At 48.4% G+C, this 13,032-nt stretch overlaps 2 protein-coding genes across 12 annotated transcripts in view; one reads left to right on the forward strand and one right to left on the reverse strand.

The window, feature by feature from the left end:
* The window catches only part of SLC37A3 (solute carrier family 37 member 3), a 77,215-nt gene extending 76,597 nt beyond the window's left edge, over positions 1-618 (reverse strand). For 5 of the 6 annotated variants that reach the window (XM_060196688.1, XM_060196690.1, XM_060196691.1 and 2 more), the window contains exon 1: positions 493-618. The gene's annotated coding sequence lies outside the window, so the exon portion shown is untranslated. The remainder of the gene's footprint in view (positions 1-492) is intronic. The other variant, XM_060196687.1, reaches the window with a different exon arrangement.
* RAB19 (RAB19, member RAS oncogene family) overlaps positions 498-13,032 on the forward strand; it is a 47,069-nt gene continuing 34,534 nt past the window's right edge. Inside the window, exons 1-4 of one of the 6 annotated variants that reach the window (XM_060196693.1) lie at positions 697-807; positions 7,824-7,982; positions 10,564-10,679; positions 11,904-12,121. In XM_060196693.1, coding sequence (XP_060052676.1) covers positions 11,921-12,121 — 201 coding nt within the window. In that variant the 5' untranslated portion in view covers positions 697-807; positions 7,824-7,982; positions 10,564-10,679; positions 11,904-11,920. Of the gene's footprint in view, positions 808-1,794; positions 1,926-7,581; positions 7,983-10,563; positions 10,680-11,903; positions 12,122-13,032 lie in introns of those variants that run through there. The other 5 variants (XM_060196696.1, XM_060196695.1, XM_060196697.1 and 2 more) reach the window with 5 other exon arrangements.

Here is a 13,032-nt window from a genome sequence, read left to right on the forward strand (position 1 = left end):
CTCACCCCTACAATATTATTTCAGGAAACGCCAAACCCCTGATGCCCCGGTCCCGACTGACACTAAACAGATGTCATTCCTCAAATAAGGATCCAGAGGGACTGAGGAAGGGGAAAAAAAAAAAGAAATAAAAAGCCCCCCCCCGCCCAACTCCTCCGCGGGAACCACGGTCAAGTGCAAAGCCCAGCTGCGCCCGACTCCCAGCCCCCAAGCCCCCGCTCCGGCCTCGGGGCAGGTGTCCCCAAAGCCTCCCTGGCCTTCAGCCCGCAAAGCATCCTCCGCGGGCCTGAGCCTCGAACCCCGACCGTGCACAAAGCCCCGGCGGCCTGGCTCCCCGCATCACCCCGGGCCGCCCCAGGCCGCGCAGATCCCGGGTCGCAGCAGGCAGGCCCCGCGCCACACCCACCCGCGCCCCCCGGGAGCTCCGAGGCCCCTGCCCCCAGGTCCGCGCCCGCCCCTCCCCGGCCGGACCCCGCGCAGCGCCGCGCGCACCCCAGGCCCGCAGGAATGGCCGCGCCCGCAGCGCCGCTCCACCGCGCCCTGCAGCTCCACCGCGCCCTGCAGCTCCACCGCGCCCTGCAGCTCCACCGCCCGTCGCCCCCGCCGCCACCTCAGCCCGGAGCCGTGGCCGCGGTTTCCGGCACACACGTGACCCGGCGCCCTGGGCATGCTGGGAGTTGTAGTCCAGTCAGGCGGCAGCATCTGCGGGACGGCGGGGCGGGAATCCATGGGAGGGAGGGGGCTGCGTCCCGGGGCAGTTCCGGACATCCTAGAAACCTTCTGCTAGACTCGGGAGACATCGGCCAGGTAAGTTAGATAGGGGAGACCCTGCCAGGGAGAGATGAGACTGCATCTGGGGAGCCCGTGCTGTGTAGATCACCTCCCATCCTGCACCTTTATTCTGTTTTTCTGTATTTGCGGAAAGTGAACGTCCTGCAGACCTGCCGCGAGAGAATGAGCTTTAGGGGTTTTTTTGTTTTTTGTTTAATATTTATTTTATTTATTCCCTTTTGTTGCCCTTGTTGTTTTATTGTTGTAGTTATTATTGTTGTCATTATTGTTGTTGGATAGGACAGAGAGAAATGGAGAGAGGAGGGGAAGACAGAGAGGGGGAGAGAAAGATAGACACCTGCAGACCTGCTTCACCGCCTGTGAAGCGACTCCCCTGCAGGTGGGGAGCCGGGGTTCGAACCGGTGTCCTTACACTGGTCCCTGTGCTTTGCGCCACCTACGCTTAACCCGCTGCGCTACAGCCCGACTCCCGAGCTTTAGGTTTTGTGTTTGAATGAGTCCAGTGCAGGTGGCCATGCAGGCGCGCCCAGTACCACTCACTGTCCTGCACCCCACCCACGCAACCAGACAAATACATCAGTGTGGAGCTCCTGGCAGTTTCTAGCAGAAAGACAGCCTTGTAACACACAGCTCTGAAGAAATGCTTTGTCGCTCTCTTTTAAAGATCTTTATGTTATTGTTATTAATGATAAAAAGAGATAATAGAGATACCAGAGCACTGCTCAGCTCTGGCTTCTGGGAGTGCTGGGGATTGAACCTGGGACCTCAGAGCATCAGGCAAGAAAGTCTTTTGCAGAACCATCATGCTGTGTCCTCCCCCCAACTTCAGGACTGCCTTTCAGTTGTTATGGGGAGATTTTTTTTTTTTTTTTTTTTTTAACAAAACTGTCTCCCAGCCCAGGAAGACCTTATCACAATTATTGCGCAGAAGGAAAGTCGCCTTAGCATGGGGTGGGATGGGGCTGCATTGCAGGTGATTTGCTGAGATTGCAAAGGGGCCTCCCCCTTCTCTAGTCAGGCAGACATCACCCATCAGAAGCTGGTTCTCAAGACAGAGCTGCTGTCAGGGATTCTCCAACCAGAAGACTTGAAAGAGCCATTGTCACACTTTGCTGAGTCCTGACATCATCTTGGTAACTGTGTTTGTGAATCCAGAGCAAAAAATGAACTTCTAGCCAGAGAACAAACTAACTTCTCATATCTTCAGGACAGGAAACTGTTTTGCAAATCAAGCAAGTCACCTAGAATAAATCAGATTTTTTTCCCCCTCCAGCAGGAAATAAAAGGGTGGTGGTGACATAGGTAGCTTGGGCTTGGAGATTCCACCATGGTGTTTATATTTTAGAAAGTGATATTCAGGGGACCAGGTGGTGGCGCACCTGGTTGAGCGCACATGTTACAGTGCTCAAGGACCTGGGTTCGAGCCCCCAGTCCCCACCTGCAGAGGGAAAGCTTTGCAAGTGGTGAAGCAGTGCAGCAGGTGTCTCTCTTTCTCTCTCCCTCTCTATCTCCCCTACCCTCTCAATTTCTGGCTGTCTCTCTCAAATAAGTAAAGATAATAAAAAAAAAGAAAAGAAAAGAAAGTGATACCCAGGTCCTGGAGGGAAAGTTCCTGAAGGTGAGACCAAGGAAAGGTGCTTTTGCCATTACAAAGGTAAATATTGATTTGAAAGGGACAGTGAAGCAACTCTTTTTTTTTTTTTTAAATAATTTATTTCTTTATTGGGGAATTAATGTTTTACATTCAACAGTAAATACAATAGTTTGTACATGCATAACATTCCCCAGATTCCCATTTAACAACACAACCCCCACTATGTCATTCATCATCTTTCATGGACCTGTATTCTCCCCATCCACCCACCCACCCCAGAGTCTTTTACTTTGGTGCAATACTCCAATTCCATTTCAGGTTCGACTTGTGTTTTCTTTTCTAATCTTGTCTTTCAACTTCGGCCTGAGAGTGAGATCATCCCATATTCATCCTTCTGTTTCTGACTTATTTCACTCAACATAATTTTTTCAAGGTCCATCCAAGATCGGTTGAAAACGATGAAGACACCATTTTTTACAGCTGAGTAGCATTCCATTGTGTATATATACCACAACTTGCTCAGCCACTCATCTGTTGTTGGACACCTGGGTTGCTTCCAGGTTTTGGCTATTACAAATTGTGCTGCCAAGAACATATGTGTACACAGATCTTTTTGGATGGATGTGTTGGGTTCCTTAGGATATATCCCCAGGAGGGGAATTGCAGGGTCATAGGGTAGGTCCATTTCTAGCCTTCCTAGAGTTCTCCAGACTGTTCTCCACAGAGGTTGGACCAATTTACATTCCCACCAGCAGTGCAGGAGGGTTCCTTTGACCCCACACCCTCTCCAGCATTTGCTGCTGTTACCTTTTCTGATGTATGACATTCTCACAGGAGTGAAGTGATATCTCATTGTTGTCTTGATTTGCATTTCTCTGACAATCAGAGACTTGGAGCATTTTTTCATGTGTTTCTCGGCCTTTTGGATCTCTTCTGTGGTGAATATTCTGTCCAAGTCCTCCCCCCATTTTTGGATGGGGTTATTTGTTGTCTTGTTGTTGAGTCTGGCAAGCTCTTTATATATGTTGGTTATTAAACTCTTATCTGATGTATGGCATGTAAAGATCTTCTCCCATTCTGTGAGGGGTCTCATGGTTTGGGTAGTGGTTTCTTTTTTTTTTTTTAATATTTTATTTTATTTATTTATTCCCTTTTGTTGCCCTTGTTGTTTTATTGTAGTGAAGCAACTCTTAAAGAAGTGAGACAGGTGGGGCTTGGGGGTGGGGGAAGTGGCGGCCAACTAGCTCACCTGGATAGTGTACTGCTTTGCCATGTGAGTGATCTAAGTTCAAGCCTTGCTGTCTCCTGGGTCTTGCCCCATTGAACGAAGCTTCAGTACTGTGCTCTCCCCTCAACCCCCCCCCCTGCCCTTTCTCTCTCCCAATCTCCCTTCCTCTCTCTTGCTATACCTTTCTGTCTCTATCTATAAGTGGGGGGTGGAGGGCTGGGGGGTGAAAAAAGGGTAGGGGAAACAGCATGATGGATATGCAAAAACAGCTCTCATACCTGAGGCTCCAAAGTCCCAGGTTCAACCCCTTACACCACCACAAGTCAGAGTTGAACAGTGCTCTGGATATTCTCTCTCTCTCCCTCTCTCTATCTTTATCTCTATCTTTTTCTCTCACTGAAATAAAAATAATTTTAGGGAGCCGGGCAGTAGCGCAGTAGGTTAAGCGCACAAGACACGAATTGCAAGGACCAGTGTAAGGATCTCAATTCGAGCCCCTGGCTCCCCACCTGCAGGAGGGTCGCTTCACAGGCGGTGAAGCAAGTCTGCAAGTGTCTGTCTCTCTCTCCTCCTCTCTGTCTTCCCCTTCTCTCTCCATTTCTCTCTGTCCTATCCAACAATGACAACATCAATAACAAAAACAATAATAACTGTGGGCGGAGGGTAGAAAGCATAATGATTATGCAAATAGACACTCATGCCTGAGGCTCCAAAGTCCCAGGTTCAATCCCCCGCGCCACCATAAGCCAGAGCTGAACAGTGCTCTGGTTAAAAATAATAATAATAATAAATAAAACAATAATAACTACAATAATTAAAACAAGAGCACCAAAAGGGAAAATAAATATTTTTTTAAAAAAAGACTTTCATGCCTAAAGTTCTAAGATCCCAGGTTCAAGTTCGACTGAAGTGACTCCCTTGCAGGTGGGGATCTGGGGCTCAAACTGGGATCCTTATACCAGTCCTTGTGCTTTTCACCACGTGCACTTAATCCACTGTGCTACTGCCCGACTCCCAGCATAAAAGTCTTTTTTGCTCTCTTCAACAAATGGTGTTGGAAAAAAATGGGTTGAAACATGCAGAAGAATGAAACTGAACCACTATATTTCACCAAATACAAAAGTAAATTCCAAGTGGATCAAGGACTTGGATGTTAGACCACAAACTATCAGATACTTAGAGGAAAATATTGGCAGAACTCTTTTCCACATAAATTTTAAAGACATCTTCAATGAAACGAATCCAATTACAAAGAAGACTAAGACAAGCATAAACCTATGGGACTACATCAAATTAAAAAGCTTCTTCACAGCAAAAGAAACCACTACCCAAACCAAGAGACCCCTCACAGAATGGGAGAAGATCTTTACATGCCATACATCAGACAAGAGGCTAATAACCAGAATGTATAAAGAACTTGCAAATCTCAACAACAAGACAACAAATAACCCCATCCAAAAATGGGGGGAGGACTTGGACAGAGTATTCACCACAGAAGAGATCCAAAAGGCCAAGAAACACATGAAAAAATGCTCCAAGTCTCTGATTGTCAGAGAAATGCAAATAAAGACAACAATGAGATACCACTTCACTCCCTTGAGAATGTCATACATCAGAAAAGGTAACAGTGGCAAATGCTGGATAGGGTGTGGGGTCAAAGGAACCCTCCTGCACTGCTGGTGGGAATGTCAATTGGTCCAACCTCTGTGGAGAACAGTCTGGAGAACTCTCAGAAGGCTAGATATGGACCTACCCTATGATCCTGCAATTCCTCTCTTGGGGATAGATCCAAAGGAACCCAACATATCCATCCAGAAAGATCTGTGTACACATATGTTCTTGGCAGCACAATTTGTAATAGCCAAAATCTGGAAGCAACCCAGGTGTCCAACAACAAATGAGTGGCTGAGCAAGTTGTGGTCTGTATACATAATGGAATACTACTCAGCTGTAAAAAATGATGACTTCACCGTTTTCAGCTAATCTTGGATGGAGCTTGAAAAATTCATGTTGAGTGAAATAAGTCAGAAACAGAAGGATGAATATGGGATGATCTCACTCTCAGGCAGAAGTTGAAAAACAAGATCAGAAGAGAAAACACAAGTAGAACCTGAACTGGAATTAGTGTATTGCACCAAAGTAAAAGACTCTGGGGTGGGTGGGTGGGGAGAGTACAGTTCCAAGAAGGATTCAGAGGACCTAGTGGGGGTTGTATTGTTAAATGGGAAACTGGGGAATGTTATGCATGTACAAACAATTGTATTTACTGTTGAATATAAAACATTAATTCCCCAATAAAGAATTTTTTTTAAGTCTTTTTTGCATAACTACTTTCCTATTTCATCAGTCCTGAACGTTTCTTGCTTGAGCTTAATAGCTAGTATGGAGAAAGACTAGAAATTTTGTCTGGGAAGAAGGTGTCAGAATTCAGAATAGAACTGGAAAGCCAGATTAAGGCAGAGAGTAGCTCCCAAACTTAAAGAAAATATATAAATACAATGAACCGTTTACCGCATCAACCTGACCCAGTGTCCACATCCATTCACAGATAGCACAGGAGCCTTTAGAATCTCTTGAGTTCCTGTCAGACTGAATTCACAGTCCATGGTCACAGCTGGGAACATTCTAGGCTGCACTCATTCCAGGACCAGTTTTCCTTGAGTGGCTGAGTAGGCTGGCCCAGTGGGGCAGTCCCTATGATTGCTACTCTACAGTGAGAGCAAGGTCCTGGAGAGGCCTGCAAAAGGGCTTATAATGTTCCTCATCAAAGTGACCAGTGACAGTAGAGAAAAGGATCTGTTAGAGGTCTAGTTTTCAGTTCTCAGCTTTTATAGAAAAATTAAGCTGAGAGGGGGAGGCGTGCAGTAGCGCACTGGGTTAAGTGCAATTAGTGCAAAGCACAAAGATCTGCGTAAGGATCCCAGTAGAACCCCTGGCTCCCCACCTGCAGGGGGTCGCTTCGTAAGCGTTGAAGTAGGTTTGCAGGTGTCTTTCTCTCCCCCTCTCTGTCTTCCCCTCCTCTCACCAATTATCTCCGTCCTATCCAGCAGCAACAACAACAATGTAATAATAATAATTAAAAGATGGCCACCAGAAGTTGGGCAGCAGTGCAGCAGGAATTAAAAAAAAAAAAAGGCTAAGCAACTCAGGAGGTGGCATGGTGGCTAAAGCACTGGACTCTGAAGCATGAGTTTGCAAGTTCAATCCCTGGCACTACAACGTGCCGGATTTTTTTTTTTTTTTTTTTTTTTTTTTTTTGCCTCCAGGTTAGCACTGGAGCTCAGGAGCTGTCCTACAAACCCACTGCTCCTGGTGGCCATTTGTTTCCCTGTTTTATTGGATAGGACAGAGAGAAATTGAGAGAAGAAGGTAAGAGAGAGAGAGAAAGACTGGCAGACCTGTTTCACCACTTGTGAAGTGACCCCCCTGCAGGTGGGGAGCTCAGGGCTCAAACTGAGATCCTTACACGGGTCCTTGCACTTCGCGAACTCTGTGCACTTAACCTGGTGTGCCACTGCCCAGTCCCCTCTCTTGTTCTTTCTTTCATTCTTCCCCCATCTTGCTCTCATTTATTATACTTATTATACATATATATATAATTTTTTTTAATGGAGTGAGTGTGTGTGTCTGGGTTCAAGTCCCCAGTTCCCACTTTCAGGGGGAAAACTTGACAATGAAATAGTGTTGGAGGTGCCTCTCTTCTTCTCTCCCTCTTTGTCTCCCCCTTCCCTCTGGATTTCCTTCTGTCTCTGCCCAGTAAATAAATTAAAGGAAAATACAGGTTGCCGTGACTCCATAGGCCTGGGCCCCCAGCTACAAAGGTCAGTTCTTTTCGCCCATTGCATGCTAGCCTGGGGCTTAGCTGCCCACTGGCTTCCTTCTCCCCTGCAGAGAGGACTGACTGTGTCCCCAGGAAATGAGAAAGTACAGCTCAGGTTACAAGATAGGGCACCGGAAGTTGACAGCAGAGGAAAATCAGGCAGGGGGTGGAGGTGCGAGTGAGTATGTCTCCGACTGTTCTGGACTTGAGGTGATAAGGAACCTCCTTAGCTTTCTGCCTCTCCCGGCAGGTGGAGGTCTCTTCCCACTTGGAAATGTTTTGATCTCCTTCCTGTACGTTTTTTTGTTTGTTTGTTTTTTTTTTTCCTTCGTAGCAGGAAGAAAGCAGACAGAATGAAGGTTCTCTGAGTTATTTTTTTCCTCTCTTAGAGCACTTCCTTCCAGAAGCTCCTCAAAAACAAATTATTGAAGGCCACAAAACGAAAGATCCAACAGCCAGGGCTGCTCCCACCTTTAAGCACCCCCCCCATTCACCTGCTAGATAAGGGGGGGGCAGGAGAAGTAGGGGTGAAGGCTGCATCCCTGCAGGTAAGTGGGAAGAAGGTGCAGGGTGGGTGGCTCCTCTGATTGGCTGAGCTTGTCTGTGGCTGGGCTGGTCATTTTGTTAGGCAGCTTTTGCTGGGGGTGGGGTGGACAGACTGCCTGTGACCTTGCCTGCAGCTCGGCCCATGAGGGGTGAGGGCATGGGAGGGCGGGCAAGTGCCTTCCTTTCGCTTCCTGCTTCCTCAGGTTCCCCATTTGTCACCTGGGGGACAAGACTCCAGTTTCCTGTTAGGCAGGAGGTTTGGGGATGAGAAGGTACTGCAGGTGAGCGGGAAGGTGAGGGTGAGAGGATGGGGAGGAAGGCACCCGAGGACTTAACTCCTTCCTCCTGGGGGGGCAGGAAGGCTGGAGGGGGATTTCCTGGAGGGTGGGGGCGGCGCCCTGCTATAAGGTTTCAACTCAGGTTACCAGGATCACACACCAGAGTGGTTTTCTTTATATGGAAAGTCTGAGTGTAGAAGTTTAAAAAAAGAAAAACCGGGGGCGGGTTGAGGAAGTGCTGGGCGGTGGCTCATCCAGTTGAGTCTACATGTTAAAGTGCACAAGGACCTGGGATCAAGCCCCCATTCCCCACGGGAAGGGAGGAACCTTCACGAGCCGTGAAGCAGTGCTGCAAGGGTCTCTGTCTCTCTTAGTATTCCCCCTTCCTTCTCAATTTCTCTCTGTCTCTAGCCAATCAATCAGTGAATAAAATGTGAAAGAAAAAAAAGTAAAAGAGGTTGTTTGGCTGTGTCTATGCTGAGCTGGATCCTTTAGCCCTGTGTGTGTGTGTGGGGGGGGGGCTTAATGGTTAGGCAACAAGACTTTCAGGTCTGAGGCTGCAAGGTCCCAGGTTCAATCCTTGGCACTACCAGAGCTGAGCAATGCTCTGGATGAAAGAAGAAAAGACTCATCACCCACTGCAGTCAGTTTCCTGTCTTTATCTGAGACTTTGAACAAAGACACCTGACATCATCAGCTGAGTAGCAGGGTGAAAGGACACAGGGACAGTTGCCTCGAGGGGATATTTCCCTTCCTCAAACATCTGGGCTTACTGCATTTGCTGGTCCTGGCCTCACAGCTGGAAAGGGAAGGAAGCCCCCAGAGAGGGGTCATTAGACCCTCTTAGAGCTGCACATGCAAAAATGGGTTTTTAGGAGGTATCCGTGTCTCCCCCCCACACACAGGGTTTACTGCTGGGGCTCACTGCCTGCATGGCTCCATTGTTCCTGATAGCTATTTATTTATTTGATAGAGAAATTGAGAGGGGAGGGAGAGGTAAAGAGAGAGATACCTACCTAGGGGGCCAGGTGTTGCTATACCTGGTTAAGCACACACATTACAGCGCACAAGGACCCCGGTTCAAGCCCCTGGTCCTCACCTGCAGGGGGAAAGCTTCATGAGTGGTGAAGTGGAGCTGCAGGTATTTTTCTGTCTCCCTCTCTGCCTCTCCCCTCCTCCATTTCTCTCTGTCTCTACCCAATAATAAATGTTAAAAAATATTAAAGAGAAAAAAATTATTAAAGAGAGAGACCTACAGACCTGCTTCATCGCTTGGGGAGTGTGCCCCCCTTCAGGTGAGGACTGGGGGCTTGAACCCAAGTCCTTGCGCACTGTAACATGCGCCTTGCTCAAATGGGTGCTACACAACCAACCGCTCACCCCCTGCAGCCGTTTATAGAGGGTGAGAGGTAGAGAGGATGAGAGACACCTGCAGCACTGCGTCACCACCTGAAGCTTCCCTTCTTCAGGTGAGGGGTGGAGGCTTGAAGCCAGGCCCTTGACATGGTGATGTGTGCACTCAACCGGACACATCACTACCCAAGCCCACATAGGTGCCTCCTGAAGCAGAAGTGCTGGTGGTGGGAATGACGTTCCCAGTGAGCAACAGCTGACTGATGACCAGATCTGCTGTCCCCAGAACAGGCACTTCTTCTTTATTTTATTTTATTTATTTATTCCCTTTTGTTGCCCTTGTTGTTTTATTGTTGTAGTTAGTATTGTTGTTGTCGTTGTTGGATAGGACAGAGAGAAATGGAGAGAGGGAGGGGAAGACAGAGAGGAGGAGAGAAAGATAGACACCTGTAGACCTGCTTCACCGCCTGTGAAGTGACTCCCCTGCAGGTGGGGAGCCGGGGTTCGAACCAGGATCCTTATGCCGGTCCTTGTGCCGGTCCTTGTGCTTTGCGCCACCTGCGCTTAGCCTGCTGAACTACAGCCCGACTCCCAGAACAGGCACTTCTATCTGCACCATGTGTGCACTTAAATACTAATTAGAGGCCAGGCGTGGTGCACCCAGAACTTACACATTGCTATGCACAAGCAAAAAGCGGGGGGGGGGGGGGCGGGGGGGGAGAGAGAGAGGGAAAGAAGTGGAGATCATCAGCCCTGTCCCACCGTCCATGGAGTCCCCCCCACCCGTGCTGTCCATGGTGCTTCCGTGTGGTGCCAGGGCTCAAACCCAGATCCTTGTGAACGCTGAGGTATGTGGTCCATTCATTGGGTGAGCCATCTCTCAACCATTTATTTATTTATTATATGCATAGTTCCTTCATTCCTGTCTACTTTTTCATTCCTTTTGTTTCAGAGACACAAAAAGAGACAAAGATGCTGTGCTACGTCCATGGAACTTGAGCTTTCCCTGGTGACTTTGTGCTCCTACATGGTGCCAAGACTCAAACCCAGGGTTTTGCACACAGACAGGTGACTACCTGCTTTGCTAGAAGAAAAAAAAAAGTCTTTGTTTATCAGAGCACATTTCAGCTCTGGCTTATGGTGGTGTAGGAGAATTGAACCTGGGACTTTGGAGCCTCAGGCATGAGAGTTGCTTTGCATAACCATTATGCTATCTACCCCCACCCAAAAAGCCTTTTTAAAAAAGGGCCTTGAGGGCAGGGGTAGATAGCATAATAGTTATACAAAGTGACTCTCATGCCTGAGGCTCCAAAGTCCCAGGTTCAATCCCCTGCACTACTATAAGGCAGAGCTGAGTAGTGCTCTGGTTAAAAAAAAAAAAAAAAAAAGACCTTGGGACCTGTGACTTACCTAGTTGAGTATACATATTACCATGTACAAGGAACTGGGTTCAAGACCCATTGCCGCCACCTGCAGGAGGAAAGCTTCACATGCTATGAAACAATGCTGCAGTTCTCTATCCAAAATAAATAATTTATCACAAAAGAACCTCTTCATTCTGAGGATGTACACACACAGTGCCAATGCCCCAGCCACCCCCGGGTCAGGGGTGGCTGACTGAGGAGACTTCATCTTCTAGCGTTTGCCCTTCTTCCGTAGCCAGTCAACAGCGTCAGGTTGAGCCTGATGTAAAGTTTCGAGACCTCCTTTGAATCTGGAGAGGTGGCAGTCGTTGACTATGTGGGTCATAGTCTGTCTGGAGCCGCAGGGGCAGTTCGGGTCGTCTCTGGCTCCCCAGCGATGGGACATAGCGGCGCACCGGCCATGGCCTGTTTGATAGCGATGGAAGAGGGCCCAGTCATAACGTGCTAGGTCAAAGCCGGGTTGACGCTTGCAGGGGTCTGTGATGAGGTGTTTGTTCTTGACCTCAGCTGATTGCCAGCTGTTTCCAAGAGTCTGGAACAGAGAAGTTCAGTGTAGGCGTAGGGGACCAGATTGGGTGACGAGACGTCAAGCGTTGGACAGGGTGGGCGAAGATATCCGCGTATATTGGCAGGTCCGGTCGAGCGTAGACGTGGGAAATGAACTTAGATGATGCCGCATCCTGACGAATATCTGGCGGGGCGATGTTGCTAAGAACTGGCAGCCATGGAACCGGGGTGGAACGGATGGTTCCAGAAATTATCCTCATGGAGGAATATAATTTGGAATCGACCAAGTGGACATGGGGGCTACGGAACCATACTGGGGCACAGTATTCTGAGGAGACTGAGTCCCTCCCTCTCTCCTTAGGCCTGTTCCGGAGAGCCATGTACTTCTCCAGCTCTGCCCGTGCAGAGGACGAGAACTTCGACTATTTGTTCAAGGTCATCCTCATTGGCGACTCCAATGTGGGCAAGACTTGTGTGGTGCAGCACTTCAAATCTGGGGTCTACACGGAGAACCAGCAGAACACCATCGGTGTGGACTTCACCGTGCGCTCCTTGGACATTGACGGCAAGAAAGTCAAGGTCAGAGGGGCCCTGGTCAGCCCGGCTCTCTGGGTCGGAGTCCCTCCTCACAGAGACGCATGCCCACCCAAGAGAACAAGGGTTAGAGACCAACATGAGAGGGCACAGGGCTTGCATCTCTACCACTCCACAGGCCTGAGTAATGCTCTGGCTCACATTTTCTTTCCCTCCTCTTCCCCCGCCTCACAGCTAAATACATCAGTCTTTTAAAATATGAAATTGAGAGTCGGACGGTAGCACAGCAGGTTAAGCGCACGTGGTGCAAAGCGCAAGGACCCAGCGTAAGGATCCAAGTTCAAGCCCCCAGCTCCCCACCTGCAGGGGAGTCACATCACAGGCGGTGAAGCAGGTGTCTTTCTCTCCCCCTCTCCATTTCTCTTTGTCCTATCCAACAATGACATCAACAACAACAATAATAACAAAGGGAATAAATAAATATTTTTTTAAATTAAAATATGAAATCACAGGGGCCAAGCACAGGTCACCATGTGCAAAGACTCAGGTTCAAGCCCCTGACCCCCACCTGCAGGAGGAAAGCTTCACGAGTGATGAAGCGGGTCTGTAGGGGTCTTTCTGCCCTCTCTCTCTCTGTATCTCCATCCCCAATTCTCTCTGTCCCTAACAACAAAAAAAAAGAAAGAAAAATTACTCAAGTACCAGAAGAGGAGAAGGCATGGGAAAAGTGCACATGGGGGGAAATCATAAAGAAAAATATTGCTCAATCTATATAAGGGTCAGAGTTATACACCTCTCTGTAACTATTCAGAGGTTAGATTTCTGCAGAGTCTAATATCCCTATGCAAAGTGAAAAGATAAACGAGGATGTGAAAAGAAATACTTACAGTCCAGGAGGTGGTGTGGTGGGTAAAGTGTTGGACTGTCACGCATGAGGTCCTGAGTTAGCAGTCGAT

This window comes from Erinaceus europaeus, chromosome 8 (assembly GCF_950295315.1).
Source record: "Erinaceus europaeus chromosome 8, mEriEur2.1, whole genome shotgun sequence".
Classification (NCBI taxonomy): Eukaryota; Metazoa; Chordata; class Mammalia; order Eulipotyphla; family Erinaceidae; genus Erinaceus; species Erinaceus europaeus.